This window comes from Mus musculus, chromosome 9 (assembly GCF_000001635.26).
Source record: "Mus musculus strain C57BL/6J chromosome 9, GRCm38.p6 C57BL/6J".
In the NCBI taxonomy this organism is placed as follows: domain Eukaryota; kingdom Metazoa; phylum Chordata; class Mammalia; order Rodentia; family Muridae; genus Mus; species Mus musculus.
In genome coordinates this window covers 77,000,106-77,018,128 of record NC_000075.6, presented here as the reverse complement: position 1 = coordinate 77,018,128, position 18,023 = coordinate 77,000,106, and the positions used below count along the sequence as shown (strand labels likewise).

The window sequence follows — 18,023 nt, the reverse complement described above, 5'->3', positions numbered from 1 at the left end:
TGAAAGTAATTTCTCTGGCAAGCTTTATGTCATAGAGACCAGTTTTGTTTTTTAAAGGAAAACCAACATTAAATAAGTGGTAAAAATCTTTAAAACACCAACAAATGAATTGCACGTATTCTGGCTTATCATGCTGAAAAATATGTTTTCAATAAAAAGTATTATAATTGCTGTGTGTCTGATATCTTACTGAGAAGGATTACCCAGATTTTGTGATTTTGTTTTTAAAGCAGAAATCGTTAAAGTAGCAAATACCTAGTGCTATAGTAGTTCAAAGTGCTAAAGGAAATAGGGGAAATCCTATTTTAAGAGATGGAATCTACCTGACTAGCATATGCATGTGCATGGCATGTGCATGTGTGCACGCGCACACACACACACACACTTTTTTTTTTTTTTTTGGTTTCTCGAGACAGGGTTTCTCTGTATAGCCCTGGAACTCACTTTGTAGACCAGGCTGACCTCTAACTCAGAAATCTGCCTGCCCCTGCCTCCAGGGTGGTGGGATTAAAGGCGTGTGCCACACTTTTATTATTAGCAGGCTACCTTTCATATGCAAAACAGTCTGATTATCAAATGTGGAAGTAAAATTGTACATAACTAAATCCTGATGAAATGGATTAGCAGTGGTGGATCATTGCATCAGCACAGTAGAAGGGTTGTACTTTCACTATATACTTACATTTTATTTGAGAGTCTTACCATAACAACTGCCATTGAGGCAATCAAGTTTTCTGGAAACTTGAGGCCACTTCATGTGATAAGTGATTAAAGGCACACTGATAAGCTGGTGAGCGTGATGTGGGAAGCACGGTGATGTGTAAGATGTGTGTCTGTTGTGCACTTAGAAAGATGCTTTTGAGCCAGACACGGTGAGGTGGCACATGCCTTTAATCCCAACACACGGGAGACAGAGGCAGGCGGATTTCTGAGTTCGAGGCTAGCTTGGATTATAAAATGAGTTCCAGGACAGCCAGGGCTATACAGGGAAACCCTGTCTCAAAAAAAAAAAGAAAAAAGAAAAAAAAGAAAAAAGAAAAAAGAAAAAAGAAAAAAAGAAAAAGAAAGAAAAGAAAGAAAGAAAGAAAGAAAGAAAGAAAGAAAGAAAGAAAGAAAGAAAGAAAGAAAGAAAGAAAGGAAGAAAGAAAGAAAAGAAAGGAAGAAAGAAAGATGCTTTTGAGGTGGAGCCTCTATGTCCTCAGTGATTCCGTTCAGCCCACTATGCTTATGTTGTTTTGACTCAGCTTCTGCCATGCTGTTCATCACACAACACTGACATTTTAGATCCCTTGGTTCTGTGATGCTGGTCTTGAACATTCAGGCACATTGTAATGACCAGCTCCGTGTCCTTCCTTCACTCTTGTAAGTAACAACACACTTGAAATGGATTCAGGACACCTTACTCTCTTATTGGGTAGTAATAGTTCTGTACATCTAAAGTGAATTCTCTTACCAATGCCATCATTTAAAAATTACTTTCGGTCAGTGCCCTTTTCACAAAGATATTTTACTTGAGCTAGACTTTGAATTCATTTTGTAATTGTGAGAAGTAATTTCTTTCTTTTTTTTTAATTATGTATTTTCCTCAATTACATTTCCAATGCTATCCCAAAAGTCCCCCATACCCCCCCCCCACTCCCCTAACCATCCATTCCCACTTTTTGGCCCTGGTGTTACCCTGTACTGGGGCATATAAAGTTTGTATGTCCAATGGGCCTCTCTTTCCAGTGATGGCCGACTAGGCCATCTTTTGATACATATGCAGCTAGACTCAAGAGCTCCGGGGTACTGGTTAGTTCATAATGTTGTTGCTCCTACAGGGTTGCAGATCTCTTTAGCTCCTTGGATACTTTCTCTAGCTCCTCCATTGGGGGACCTGTGATCCATCCAATAGCTGACTGTGAGCATCCACTTATGTGTTTGCTAGGCCCCGACCTAGTCTCACAAGAGACAGCTATGTCAGGGTCCTTTCAGAAAACGCTTGCTAGTGTATGCAATGGTGTCATCCTTTGGAGGCTGATTATGAGATGGATCCCTGGATATGGCAATCTCTAGATGGTCCATCCTTTTGTCTAAGCTCCAAACTTTGTCTCTGTAACTCCTTCCATGGGTGATTGTTTTCAATTCTAAGAAGGGGCAAAGTGTCCACACTTTGGTCTTTGTTCTTCTTCAGTTTCATGTGTTTTGCAAATTGTATCTTCTATCTCAGGTATACTAAGTTTCTGGGCTAATATCCACTTATCAGTGAGTACATATTGTGTGAGTTTTTTTGTGATTGGGTTACCTCACTCAGGATGATACCCTCCAGGTCCAACCATTTGCCTAGGAATTTCATAAATTCATTCCTTTTAATAGATAAATAGTACTCCATTGTATAAATGTACCACATTTTTTGTATCCATTCCTCTGTTGAGGGGCATCTGGGTTCTTTCCAGCTTCTGGCTATTATAAATAAGGCTGCTATGAAAATAGTGGAGCATGTGTCCTTACCGGTTGGGACATTTTCTGGATATATGCCCAGAAGAGGTATTGCGGGATCCTCCAGTAGTACTATGTCCAATTTTCTGAGGAAGCACCAGACTGATTTCCAGACTGGTTGTACAAGCTTGAAATCCCACCAACAATGGAGGAGTATTCCTCTTTCTCCACATCCATGCCAGCATCTGCTGTCACCTGAATTTTTGATCTTAGCCATTCTGACTGGTGTGAGATGGAATCTCAGGGTTGTTTTGATTTGCATTTCTCTGATGATTAAGGATGCTAAACATCTTTTCAGGTGCTTCTCAGCCATTCGGTATTCCTCAGGTGAGAATTCTTTGTTTAGCTCTGAGCCCCATTTTTTAATGGGGTTATTTGATTTTCTGAAGTCCACCTTCTTGAGTTCTTTATATATATTGGATATCAGTCCCCTATCTGATTTAGGATAGGTAAAGATACTTTCCCAATCTGTTGGTGGCCTTTTTGTCTTATTGACAGTGTCTTTTGCCTTGCAGAAGCTTTGCAGTTTCATGAGGTCCCATTTTTGGATTCTCGATCTTACAGCACAAGCCATTGCTGTTTTATTCAGGATTTTTTCCCCTGTGCCCATATCTTCGAGGCTTTTCCCCACTTTCTCCTCTATATGTTTCAGTGTCTCTGGTTTTATGTGGAGTTCCTTGAGCCACTTAGATTTGACCTTAGTACACAGAGATAGGAATGGATCAATTCGCATTCTTCGACATGATAACTACCAGTTGTGCCAGCACCATTTGTTGAAAATGCTGTCATTCTTCCACTGGATGGTTTTAGCTCCCTGATCGAAGATCAAGTGACCATATGTGTGTGGTTTCATTTATGGGTCTTCAATTCTATTCCATTGGTCTACTTGTCTGTCACTATACCAGTACCATGCAGTTTTTATCACAATTGCTCTGTAGTAAAGCTTTAGGTCAGGCATGGTGATTCAACCAGAGGTTCTTTTATCCTTGAGAAGAGTATTTGCTATCCTAGGTTTTTTTTATTCCAGATGAATTTGCAGATGCTCTTTCTAATTCCTTGAAGAATTGAGTTGGAATTTTGATGGGGATTGCATTGAATCTATAGATTGCTTTTGGCAAGATAGCCATTTTTACAATGTTGATCCTGCCAATACATGAGCATGGGAGATCATTCCATCTTCTGAAATCTTTAATTCCTTTCTTAAGAGCCTTGAAGTTCTTATCATACAGATCATTCACTTCCTTAGTTAGAGTCACGCCAAGATATTTTATATTATTTGTGACTATTGAGAAGGGTGTTGTTTCCCTAATTTCTTTCTCAGCCTGTTTATTCTTTGTGTAGAGAAAGGCCATTGACTTGTTTGAGTTAATTTTATATCCAGCTACTTCACCGAAGCTGTTTATCAGGTTTAGGAGTTCTCTGGTGGAATTTTTAGGGTCACTTATATATACTATCATATCATCTGCAAAAAGTGATATTTTGACTTCCTCTTTTCCAATTTGTATCCCCTTGATCTCCTTTTGTTGTCGAATTGCTCTGGCTAGGACTTCAAGTACTATGTAGAAGAGGTAGGGAGAAAGTGGGCAGCCTTGTCTAGTCCCTGATTTTAGTGGGATTGCTTCCAGCTTCTCACCATTTACTTTGATGTTGGCTACTGGTTTGCTCTAGATTGCTTTTATCATGTTTAGGTATGGGCCTTGAATTCCTGATCTTTCCAAGACTTTTATCATGAATGGGTGTTGGATCTTGTCGAATGCTTTTTCTGCATCTAACTAGATGATCATGTGGTTTTTGTCTTTGAGTTTGTTTATATAATGGATTATGTTTATGGATTTCCGTATATTAAACCATCCCTGCATCCCTGGAATAAAACCTACTTGGTCAGGATGGATGATTGCTTTAATGTGTTCTTGGATTCAGTTAGCAAGAATTTTATTGACTATTTTTGCATCGATATTTATAAGGGATATTTGTCTGAAGTTCGCTATCTTTGTTGGATCTTTCTGTGGTTTAGGTATCAGATTAATTGTGGCTTCATAGAATGAGTTGGGTAGAGTACCTTCTACTTCTATTTTGTGGAATAGTTTGTGCAGAACTGGAATTAAATTTTTTTGAAGGTCTGATAGAACGCTGCACTAAACCCATTTGGTCCTGGGCTTTTTTTTTGGCTGGGAGACTATTAATGACTGCTTCTATTTCTTTAGGAGATATGGGACTGTTTAGATTGTTAACTTGATCCTGATTTAACTTTGGTACCTGGTATCTGTCTAGAAATTTGTCCATTTCGTCCAGGTTTTCCAGTTTTGTTGAGGATAGCCTTTTGTAGAAAGATGTGATGGTGTTTTGGATTTCTTCAGGATCTGTTGTTATGTCTCCCTTTTCATTTCTGATTTTGTTAATTAGGATGCTGTCCCTGTGCCCTCTAGTGAGTCTAGCTAAGGGTTTATCTACTTGTTGATTTTCTCAAAGAACCAACTCCTCCTTTGGTTAATTCTTTGAATAGTTCTTCTTGTTTCCACTTGGTTGATTTCGCCCCTGAATTTGATTATTTCCTGCCGTCTGCTCCTCTTGGGTGAATTTTCTTCCTTTTTTTCTAGAGCTTTTAGATGTGTTGTCAAGCTGCTAGTGTGTGCTCTCTCTAGTTTCTTTTTGGAGGCACTCAGAGCTATGAGTTTCCCTCTTAGAAATGCTTTCATTCTGTCCCATAGGTTTGGGAATGTTGTGGCTTCATTTTCATTAAACTCTAAAAAGTCTTTAATTTCTTTCTTTATTCCTTCCTTGACCAAGGTATCATTGAGAAGAGTGTTGTTCAGTTTCCACATGAATGTTGGCTTTCCATTATTTATGTTGTTATTGAAGATCAGCCTTAGTCCATGGTGGTCTGATAGTTTGCATGGGACAATTTTAATATTTTTGTATCTCTTGAGTCCTGTTTTGTGACCAATTATATGGTCAGTTTTGGAGACGGTCCTGTGAGGTGCTGAGAAGAAGGTATATCCTTTTGTTTTAGGATAAAATGTTCTGTAGATATGTTAAGTCCATTTGTTTCATAACTTCTGTTAGTTTCACTGTGTCCCTGTTTAGTTTCTGTTTCCATAATCTGCCCATTGATGAAAGTGGTATGTTGAAGTCTCCCACTATTATTGCGTGAGGTGCAATGTGTGCTTTGAGCTTTACTAAAGTGTTTTTAATGAATGTGGCTGCCCTTGAATTTGGAGCATAGATATTCAGAATTGAGAGTTCCTCTTGGAGGATTTTACCTTTGATGAGTATTAAGTGTCCTTCCTTGTCTCTTTTGATAACTTTGGGTTGGAAGTCGATTTTATTCGATATTAGAATGGCTACTCCAGCTTGTTTCTTCAGACCATTTGCTTGGAAAATTGTTTTCCAGCCTTTCACTCTGAGGTAGTGTCTGTCTTTTTCCCTGAGATGGGTTTCCTGTAAGGAGTAGAATGTTGGGTCCTGTTCATGTATCCAGTCTGTTAGTCTATGTCTTTTTATTGGGGAATTGAGTCCATTGATATTAAGAGATATTAAGGAAAAGTAATTGTTGCTTCCTTTTATTTTTGTTGTTAGAGTTGGCATTCTTCTCTTGTAGCTGTCTTCTTTTTGGTTTGTTGAAGGATTACTTTCTTGCTTTTTCTAGGGCGTGATTTCAGGCCTTGTATTGGTTTTTTTTTTTTTTTTTCTGTTATTATCCTTTGAAGGGCTGGATTCGTGGAAAGATAATGTGTGAATTTGGTTTTGTTTTTGGAATACTTTGGTTTCTCCATCTATGGTAATTGAGAGTTTGGCCGGGTATAGTAGCCTGGGCTGGCATTTTTGTTCTCTTAGTGTCTGTATAACATCTGTCCAGGCTCTTCTGGCTTTCATAGTCTCTGGTGAAAAGTCTGGTGTAATTCTGATAGGCTTGCCTTTATATGTTACTTGACCATTTTCCCTTACTGCTTTTAATATTCTCTCTTTATTTAGTGCATTTGTTGTTCTGATTATTATGTGTCGGGAGGAATTTCTTTTCTGGTCCAGTCTATTTGGAGTTCTGTAGGCTTCTTGTATGATCATGGGCATGTCTTTCTTTAGGTTTGGGAAGTTTTCTTCTATAATTTTGTTGAAGATATTTGCTGGCCCTTTAAGTTGAAAATCTTCATTCTCATCTACTCCTATTATCCGTAGGTTTGGTCTTCTCACTGTGTCCTGTATTTCCTGGATGTTTTGAGTTAGGATCTTTTTGCGTTTTCTATTTTCTTTGATTCTTGTGCCGATGTTCTCTATGGAATCTTCTGCACCTGAGATTCTCTCTTCCATCTCTTGTATTCTGTTGCTGATGCTCGCATCTATGGTTCCAGATTTCTTTCCTAGGGTTTCTATCTCCAGGGTTTCCTCACTTTGGGTTTTCTTTGTGTCTACACAATGTTTTTTATGTCTTGGATGGTTTTATTCAATTCCATCATCTGTTTGGTCGTCATTTCCTGCAATTCTTTAAGGGATTTTTGTGTTTCCTCTTTAAGGTCTTCTACCTGTTTAGCTGTGTTCTCCTGTATTTCTTTAAGTGAGTTATTAAAGTCCTTCTTGATGTCCTCTACCATCATCATGAGATATGCTTTTAAATCCACGTCTAGCTTTTCGGGTGTGTTGGGGTGCCCAGGACTATGTGGGGTGGGAGTGCTGGGTTCTGATGTTGATGAGTGGTCTTGATTTCTGTTAGTAGGATTCTTATGTTTGCCTTTTGCCATCTGGTAATCTCTGAAGTTAGTTGTTATAGTTGTCTCTGGTTAGAGCTTTTTCCTCAGGTGATTATGTTAGCCTCTATCAGCAGACCTGGGAGACTAGCTCTATCCTTAGTTTCAGTGGTCAGAGTACTCTCTGCAGGTAGGCTCTCCTCTTGCAGGGAAGGTGCCCAGTTACCTGGTGTTCGAACCTGCCTCCTGGGAGAAGTTATGTTCCACTCACCAGAGGTCTTAAGATCCAGTGGAGGGTCCTGTGAGGACCTTATGGGTGTCCGGAAACTCAGCGTGCAAGGAACCCTGGTGCTGGAGTGGACTGGGAGGGACTTGTGCCCCTGATCAGGCCAGGTTATCTGCTTCCCTAGTAAATGCAGTCTCAGGTCCTGCGTGATTGGATTGGAGCAGACGCTGTGTTCCACTCACCAGAGGTCTTAGGATCCCGTGGGGGATCCTGTGTGGGTCCTTGCAGGTATTCAGAGACTCAGCGGGCAAGGAACCCCCAGTGCTGGTGTGGATCTGAAGGGACTTGTGCCCCTGATCAGGCCATGTTATCTGCTTCTCCAGTTCATTTAGTCTCAGGTCCCGCATTTTTGGATTGGAGCAGATGCTGTGTTCCACTCACCAGAGGTCTTAAGATCCCTTGGGGGATCCTGTGTGGGTCCTTGTGGGTGTCCGGAGACTCTGAGGGCAAGGAACCCCGGTGCTGGAGTCGAGAAGTAATTTCTTATAAGATTCATATCAGTTGCTTCACAAACATGAATCATAAAACCATTAAATCAATGAACTTTTATTATTTACAGACATTTAGTTTTTGACACAAGGTGCAGAATCCATATGTGTGTGTGTGTGTGTGTGTGTGTGTGTGTGTGTGTGTGTGCGTGTGTGTGTGTGTGTATTTTTTTTTTTTCGAGGCAGGGTTTCTCTGCATAGCTCTGGCTGTCCTGGAACTCACTTTGCAGACCAGGCTGGCTTTGAATTCAGAAATCTGCCTGCCTCTGCCTCCAGAGTGCTGGGATTAAAGGCGTGCACCACCATGCCCGGCTCGCACATATTTCTTGTAGAAATGACAGTGATGGTGTGCGTGGTCAAGAAAAACTCTCGGCCAATGGGCTAGTCTGAGGAGGAAATCTTACTTAACAGAGCCTTTTGCATATCAATTAGCTTTTGGAAGTAAAATCCCTCATTTATTTAAAGGGCTGTAAATATTTCCTTTTATTATGTCACCTAGGTATGTTGAGATAGTAGCAAGAACTGACCCTGTTAGAAAATTAATATGGGTTTTTATAACATCATGGCATTATCTATTTGGTATTACACAAAGTTTATAGTCCTCTTTAAACTTTAATAACTTTATAAATATGAACAAATTAATTTTAGATTTATTTCTCATAACGATATAAAATTGAATGATTTCTTGTTTTAATATTCAGTTACCCTATATGGCTTCTTTTGAAAAAATTTCTCCTGCCAGCCATATATACTTCCAAAAAAGAAGAGAGACACGAAAATAAAAATTCCTTATTAGTAATAATTTTCACAATCATGTCTATGTGTATTTGTGTGTGTGTTTAATATGAATGAGCAAGCTGTGATTCAAGATGACAGGTGCAAGGGTAGAAATGTCCTTGTACTATTTGGTAACCTGAAGCAGCATTCAATCTGTGTTTTGATTCTCTACATACAGCTCCCTTTCAACACAAGTAGTACAGAAACCCTCTGTACCCATGCTTCCATCAGAAACCAGAATGTATAAAACAATTGAAAATCATTATAAGCATTGCAAGAGGGCATGCGTGCTTATTATCCTGGCAGTGGGGACATACTTGAGAACATCTAATGTGTCTGTCTCTCTTTCCCTTAGGCTTCTTTTCCTCCCAGAGCTGATCTTCCTGAGATCTTCATTGCTTCTTATAAGTGGCCTGGATGGACTCATGGTCCACTGGATCAAAAAAACTGTGCTGCATCCTGGGCTTTTTCCACCGCAAGTAATAACATCATCTCAGTCCCTTCTTCATAATTTCTGTTTGTCTTTAGAGCATAATAGAGTACTTGGACAGTTTGTAAGCTAAGGAAAAGATTTACATAATCACAAATGATCAGTCCAAGGAAAGGAACACAGAGGTTATAAATTTATTCTAAAAGTTGGATAGTGATGCCTATTTTTATATACACAATAAATGAAAAAGCAAAAAAAAAAAAAAAAACCCACCAAAATTCATTTGATTTTGAGTTTGGACCAGGTAATGAGAAGAGAATTTGGCTTTCTTTTCACGATAACATCACCCACAATACTAATATTCATATATAAATTTTACATTTTAAAATAAAATTTATACAACTATAGTTATTAAACTATTTTGAAGCAAAGGCAATCTTTAGAATTAAACCATAGTAAATTAAAGTATTACACCTCATTTTATCAGATTACTTTCCAAAGTTATGTTAGTGCTCATTTGAAACTGTAAAAAGATCCCCTCTCTAGTGGCTATGTTTATACAAGTTCTTAAGTATAACAAAGAACGATTCCAATATGATCTCCAAAGTCATATCCCAAGACTTTACCATAGTAGCTGCCATGTTAATCTCTGGATACTATCAACATCTTCACTGAAATATTTTTCGGGGTTTCAATGCAGTCCAAAAGAGCATTTAGGAGCAGACTAAAACACTACAAGCATTGTGCGTGCCCAGGCTCTTGGGCAAGCCATCTCAGGCAGCAGCATTTTATACAACAGAAACTTGCTAGTCATTCTGTATATCTACTTCTTTCTAAGGACCTGATTAGTCTAGAAATGCCCTGGCATAACCTTAGCCTTAGGACTCCTTACCTCAGGTACTATTTCCCACCTTATCAGTATAAATGTTATCTGCCCAGTGTTTCTCTTACTGCGCTAGTAATCCATGACTTCCTTGAGCTCTGTTTCAGACAGTTGAATAAAGATTTAATCAACTAAAACATTTACTAATTTGAGCTTATGTGGCAAATACTTCCTAAACAAGGTCAATTCTTGACATCTAGGGTAGACCAGTATTTGCAAATACATTTAAGTAATATTCTTGGTGGTAAGAAACAGCAAAAAACTTGCTAGGAGCTGATCTGGAGGACATATCCTTTAGTCTCCCCAGGTCATGGTCTTACAGACAGCCTCAGCGCATCCTCTGGCAACCTTCCTGTCTTAAGAAAGAAGTCCATGAATGTGAATTAACACACAAAGAGAAAACATGTCAGAAATCAGCTTGAGCCTCAAGCATCCAACTCCTCTGTTTTTCTTCATTGCAAAAGTATTCTAAATGAAATGTTATACAAACCTTTAAAAATATATTTCATCCCGAGTCACAAAGAAACAAATTCCAATATATCAAAGAACTTTGATTCTCTACTACTAAATAAAGATTTGTTCTCTTGAGAATATCAGAGGCAGCAGGATACTGCCATTTTATCCTACAAAGTGTATCTTCTGAAAAAAAAATAGAGTAAAGAATGAAGGGAAGCTGTTAATGAACACATCTAAACATAGCAGAATAATACACACATTTCAGGCATGTACAAAGCATACAAAAACTGCAAATTGACACCTTGAGGGATTCTTGATAAAATTTGGTTGAGGAAAAAAAAATAAAAAAATAAAGTTCCTCTGAGAAAAGAGAATTCATAATCGAAAGTGAGTTAAAAAATTGACTTATGATTTGCCTGCGCTCAAGCATGATGTAGGTTTTTAATTATTATTAATTGGTTATTTTATTTACATCTCAATTGTTGTCAGCCTTCCAGGTCTCCCCTCTGCAAATCCTCTCCACTTTGCCTCAAAGAGGGTGCTCCCCCATCCACACACCCACCCTTGCCTCACAGCTCTACCATCTACCTACATTGGGGCATCAAGCCTCCACAGGACCAAGAGCCTCCCCTCCTAATGATGCAAGATAAGGCCATTCTCTGCTACATATGTAGCTGGAGCCATGGACCCATCCATGTATACTCTTTGATTGGTAGTTTATTCCCTGGGAGCTCTGAGGGGTCCGGTTAGTTGCTGCTGTTGCTCTTCCTATGGGGTTCTAACATCTCAAGAATTCCTACTGAAATGGCTTTCACCCTAAGGTTTTTATCTCCTGATGACAAGAGGTTAATTTCCACTACTTTTGACTCATTTCCTATACTATTATTCTGTGAGGAGAGAGATATGTTATCTCTTTTATTCTGCTCTTCATCGGTAAATGTTTTTATTTTTCTTGTGACAATTTAAAAATAATATGCATGGTATTAAGTATCCTGGCATAGTAGCAGCAGCAACAACAACAGCAATAAAACAAACAAAAAAAAGCCTACACCTAATGACACATTTTCTCTAGCAAAGCTGTATTTCCTAAACCTACCCTAATGCTGCAACCAACTTCGAAATAAATATTCAAATGCTGGGGACTATTGGGACCATCTATCATTTAAAATAAACATTATATGCCCCCTAACAATTTTTTAAAGTATATAATAATGATAGCATAATCATACCCAGTAATACACTCACCTAGTTGCACACACACACATGCACACACACACATGCACACATGCCCACACCCATCTGTATCTATATGTGTATATACAGAATTAACTGCATGCTTACTAAAATATGATTTTTAAAATCATGTTATGAATATAAAAGTATGCTATAAAGATTTTAGCTATACGTTAATGTAGATTTATAGTAGCACAATTTAGTCAAAGCATGGTGTCCAGGATAGTTATTTTAGATTCCAATGTAAAATTATGGATTTGGTTGTTCTAGTATGTAAAATTACTATGGATTAACTTACAGTTAATATTTCTGCGATGAGCTTTCTTGATTTTCATTTATATAAAACATAGACTTACCTGTAACTCTATGGAAGATGCTGTTCCATATGCAAGAGTTAGACAATTTGGGTACATATGTCTCCTTCTCTCAGAAAACCTACCACTTGACAGATTCCTTAATGAAAAGGGGTTCAAAGATACATAGACTACATTTGAATAACCAAGCTAGAAAAGCCTTTAAGCAGGGATTTACTGGAGCAGTACCAATTTTGAAAATCAGTTGAGGGCTCATATAAAAAATTATGAGAAATATCGTATGACATGATAGTTGAATATTAATCAGTATTTTGTTTGAACTAGGTGTGGCAGCTGACCGAATTGCAATTCAGTCCAAGGGTCGATACACAGCCAATCTCTCGCCTCAGAATTTGATCTCTTGTTGTGCCAAGAATCGTCACGGATGCAACAGTGGAAGCATAGATAGGGCCTGGTGGTTCCTGAGAAAACGTGGGTAAATAACTGCACAGCATGCAAATCTAGGATTTTCATAAGTGAGACTATAGAAAAAGACTCCTTCCAAAATTGTCTTTTTTTTTTTTTTTTGCAAAAAAGATACTCCTGAATATACCACATCTATATAACCATAAAAAATGCCACATTTACTTATATGTTATACCCAGCTTCTAGCATTATCAGCCACTGGGGATCATGTGAGAAGACAGTACTCATTTCCAGCTAAATTAATATGAAGACTAAAAGAAGTATCTGTCCTTGTTGCTCTGAGCCAAGTAGTTTTACTGAGTCTTCACCGAGGGAGTAACATTGGCTAATGTCACTGGTAAATCTGTGGTTCCATTTGTTTAACCAGGTTAAGGAATATACACCTGAAAAATATCATACTAAAAACAAGAAAAATAAAACTAATGAGCAATTTAGGGTTTTGGCAACTCATCAGCCTCCATCCTATTTGATTGGAAATGGCAAGTGGCATGTTCTCATTCTTATGACATTTAATATCTATAGAACAACCGTGTCTACTGTAAAACTAGGTTATTAAAACACAAAGGGTACGGTGGCTGATAGAGAGAGGGATAAAGGACGGGTCATTTGTTCTTCACCATACAGTTCTGATATACCTGCTATTTCATGGCATCTGACCACAGGCAGCCATAAGTGTGAGCCATTTCTGGTATTGATGGGAGCTAACATAATTTCTGTCATTTATTTTATCTAATAAAAATTATTTTAAATTGAAGTTGCCTTATTTGGACTGTTAACTTCCAGTCAGCTAAACTTTTGCTTGGTCCCATGATTAAATGAAATGGTTACTACATCTACAATCCCTAAACCTAAGTATCAGAGCAAAACACAGTGAAGGGGACAGAGAGATTAACAGCTAGAGGACTGTGAGATAGCATCTTCTAGACATGATAGGGATGTTAAACCCATAAAATAGAAGCAATATTGTTCTCTAAACTAGACCTGTGTCTTGTATGTTAATAATATTAGTCAGCATACCACCATGGAGGAAGAAAATTTCACAAGGTCCACCCCTAGATGAAGAGCTACCAGAAAGAGAATCAGTTTTTTTTTTCCGGGTGTGAAGTCCCAATAGAATGACTCATAAGCAGTCATTCTAAACACATGTACATATGTGCAACATTAAATGGACTCAGTAGTTTGATATACACATATCACATATATTACATACATGTGTATATGTACTATAATAATATAACAAAATTAAGGAAGAGGTCATGAATTTGAGAGGAAGTGGAAGATAGGGATACTGGGGGGTATTGGAGGTGGTAGAAGTAGTAATAGAAATGACATAAATCCAGTACTCATGTGTGAAATTATTTTTTTAAAACTAAATTATTATCATCTCTATCATCACCATTATCATTATGTAGAGTTGGCTCAGTGGGTAAAGGGCTTGAATAGAGTTATTGTAACGTTCATAAGAAGCCAGCTACAGTATTACAAAACTATAATATCAGTGATGATAGTCAGAAACAGGAATATGCCAACGACTCACTGGCCAGACACACTAGTCTATTAGTGAACTCTAAGTTCAGTGAGACTCTGTCTAAAAACTTGAAGGACAGTGAAAGAGAAAGACACCAACATAAATCTCTCCTCTGTGTGTATAATTATAAATCACACATCACCATCACACATGTATGCACACACATGTGTACACACATATGGCACACACACAAACTTAATATGTGCATATTACATATGTTAAATACATAAACTGTCATTATAATCCAACTAAATCTCATTGTGTTTATCTGCTTAGATAAACCATAGAGAAAGCCATAGACAATAGACACTTTGTTCTGGAGCTGGCAAAGTCATGATCAGCATGCTGTCTGCTTCAGTCCGTCAGAAGAGCTCTTTCCCAGGTTGCAAACACCCATATTTTCATAGTATCTACATATAATGGAGAAATAGCTTGTTTTTTATGAAGAGAATAATCCCATTCATAAGAGGCCTATTCTCATGACCTCACTTAAACCTGCTTAACTTCTTTTTTTTAAATTTTTATTAGGTATTTTCCTTATTTACATTTCCAATGTTATCCCAAACGTCCCCCATACCGTCCCCCCCACTCCCCTACCCACCCACTCCCACTTCTTGGCCCTGGCATTCCCCTGTACTGAGGCATATAAAGTTTGCACAACCAATGGGCCTCTCTTTCCACTGATGGCCGACTAGGCCATCTTCTGCTACATATGCAGCTAGAGACATGAGCTCCGGGGGTACTGGGTAGTTCATATTGTTGTTCCACCTATAGGGTTGCAGATCCCTTTAGCTCCTTGGTTACTTTCTCTAGCTCCTCCATTGAGGGCCCTGTGATCCATCCAATAGCTGACTGTGAGCATCCACTTCTGTATTTGCTAGGCCCCAGCTTAGTCTCACAAGAGACAGCTATATCAGGGTCCTTTCAGCAAAATCTTGCTTGTGTATGCAATGGTGTCAGCGTTTGGGGGCTGATTATGGGATGGATTCCCAGATGTGGCAGTCTCTAGATGGTCCATCCTTATGTCTCAGCTCCAAACTTTGGCTCTGTAATTCTTTCCATGGGTGTTTTGTTCCCAGTTCTAAGAAGGGGTAAAGTATCCACACTTTGGTCTTCGTTCTTCTTGAGTTTCATGTGTTTTGCAAACTGTATCTTATATAAGGCCTAAGTTCAAATATCACTACCCAAGTTTTATAAATTTAAACATATTACAAAAATACATCTCATAGGGCTGGAGAGATGGCTCAGTAGTAAAGAGCACTGTCTGCTCTTCCGAAAGACCCAGGTTCAATTCCCAGCACCTGCATGGCAGCTCACAACTGTCTGTAATGCCAGTTCCATGGGATCTAACACCTTTATACCAATGCACATAAAATAAAGTAAAATAAGTTATTAAAAGACTATATTTCTATTGAAAATAGAATATCACCCCATTCCATTTCCTTTCTGTAGCCCCTCCACTCAACCCCTCCTCTGTGTCCCAACAACTTTAATTTATAATTTTACTCTGATTATTTTTGTTACAAACATACATACATATGAATGGAATTTTATATATAGATATATAAATATAACCTGTTGAGTCTGCTTTTGCTGTTTGCTTATTTACATTTTCAGGGATGACCACCTTTGATTAGATAAACAACAAGGGCGTTCATCCTTCGGAGAGACAAATTCATCTCTCCCAGCAGCCACTAGTGACTGAAAGTTCTTTGCCTAGGATTATGGCATTTTTGGCGTTGGATATTTATATAACTAATTATGTGGTTTTGTTTCTTTGCTCTCTACTCCTCTATTCATTAAGATAATGTTAAATTTGGAGTCGAATAATTTGGAGCCAAAATAATTGGTGTGCTTAGTTTCAAAATCTACCAATAACAGTTTCATTTTCATATAGCATACAACTTAAATTTTTCAATATCGTACAAACATTATATTGTTTCCCCCTCAGTGACATGAAATAAATATATATTTAATTAATTATTAAGTAAAAGGTTAGATTAATATGTGTCAACAAAATAAAAATATCAATCTTAATTCTAAAAATTAAGTTTTTGTGATATCGCTTCAGCAAACAATCAGATTATTAAAGGATACTTTTCATCTTTAGGAAATTTCATGCCAAGTATATAACTATTTACCTAAATTGTGTTGAAGAAGACTTTAAAAAATCATAATGTAATAATAAAAGGAGAGAAGAGTATAGTATCATTAAGCTTCTGTGGTATGTAGTTGGTTGACATTTTCGAACTATGCAGGTGAATAAATAGCAAATTTCACAAATATTTAGCTCATTAAACTTGATTGAGTACTTTCATAAATAATATCTTCTTCATTCTTATTCTCTTAGACTGGTATCTCATGCATGCTACCCACTTTTCAAGGACCAAAACACTACCAATAATATCTGTGCTATGGCAAGTAGATCAGATGGGCGGGGAAAACGGCATGCCACAAAGCCATGTCCCAACAGCTTCGAGAAATCCAACAGGATTTACCAATGTTCTCCTCCATACAGAGTCTCTTCCAATGTAAGTCTAAACTTCAAGAACTAACGAGGATGCCATTCTCAAGCTATTTGGCTCTGCTGTTATTCACATTATTTTTAAATCATTCTAAAACATTGTAGAATACCAAATGTTGTGCTTACATGTAGACTTCTCTCCTTTTACTACATTTATTTGTGGGGTGTGTGTGTGTGTGTGTGTGTGTGTGTGTGTGTGTGTGTGTGTGTCTGTCTGTCTGTCTGTCTGTCTGTCTAAGGATGAATGTACTATACATGTTTGTATAAGTCAAACAACTTGCCAGGAACAGAGTCCCTCATTCCATCATATGGGTCCTGGAGATTAAACTCAGGTCATCAGTCTTGGTGGCAAATGCCTTACCCTCTCAATCTCTCTGGCCTGTTCAGATACAGCTGTTGTTATTATTACTTGCATTTTTAGCAGGTTTTAAATTGTTAAGGCAGGAATCTAAAGGATTGACTTAAATGTTAATGTATCTCCTAAAATATTTTTTAAATTACGACTTATAAAGTATGTATATGAATGAAACTGACAACTCAGAGCTAAACCACTAATATTTGGTGTCAGTAGTTTCTTTTATTGATCTCCTGCCTCGGTCCTTGCTATAGGGAGAAAAGGATCCTATTAGACTCCAGCTTGTCATGTTTCATGCTGACCCAATTTTAACCTAATCCCATCAGGGTTGTCTAGACTTATTTAAGAAATATATCAAACTTTGGTTACTATCAGTTCTCTCTAGATCACAACCCAGTGATTAATTTTGGTGTTCTGGCCTTTTATGTATGGTTGTCCTATAACTTACAGAAATTATTGTCTTGCAACTATTTAATCCTCTACTCACCACAACAATATTGGTACATGAGGTAATTTTCTACTGTCTAGATATATTATGTCTTCTCAATTTTCTTTACTGTCATAGGAAATAATTCCTTTGACTCAAATGAATATTCACCTTTCCATCTGGGGAAGTGTTACCCAATAGTTACCCAATAGTCCAGACCTATGTCAAAACTTCCTGACACTTTATTTTACTTCTGAGTGGAATTAAGCACCTTTCATGTTTTTAATCAATGGCTCTTTATGCTTTATCTATAAGAACTTATTGTATAATATTATGTTAGCTGCTTCATAGGCTGTCTACTCAACCAAGGTGTAACTACCCTGAGATTGATGAAGCATCCAAATTTTTTTCTATCACAGTTTGTAATACCGACTTTGTATGGATAGATGAATGAATGAATGAATGAATGAATGAATGATGAATGAACTGCCTCCTTACTGAGGGGACACTGACTGCAACATGGTGATTTTTCATAATGAAGTTGTTGTTGAGCCTCACTTATCAGTTGCTTGGTGTAGCTGCTCTTGTTTATGATCATGAGATCAGAGATAACATGAATATTCACTGCTTAAATCTTCTAACTTACCTTTACTCTTTTTATCCATCACCACAAAAAGTTACTTCATTCTCTCTCCAGCCC

General features: G+C 37.8%; 1 protein-coding gene across 5 annotated transcripts in view; it reads left to right on the top strand.

Annotated features, from left to right (window-relative positions):
- Positions 1 to 18,023, top strand: part of Tinag (tubulointerstitial nephritis antigen) — a 94,105-nt gene that overhangs the window by 27,674 nt on the left and 48,408 nt on the right. For 4 of the 5 annotated variants that reach the window (NR_136923.1, NM_012033.3, XM_006511201.4 and 1 more), the window contains 3 exons: positions 9,064 to 9,187; positions 12,349 to 12,499; positions 16,368 to 16,548. Coding sequence is in view for 3 of the 5 variants with exons in the window: in NM_012033.3 (NP_036163.3) it covers positions 9,064 to 9,187; positions 12,349 to 12,499; positions 16,368 to 16,548 (456 nt within the window). In the remaining 2 variants the exon portion in view is untranslated. The remainder of the gene's footprint in view (positions 1 to 9,063; positions 9,188 to 12,348; positions 12,500 to 16,367; positions 16,549 to 18,023) is intronic. The other variant, XR_379422.4, reaches the window with a different exon arrangement.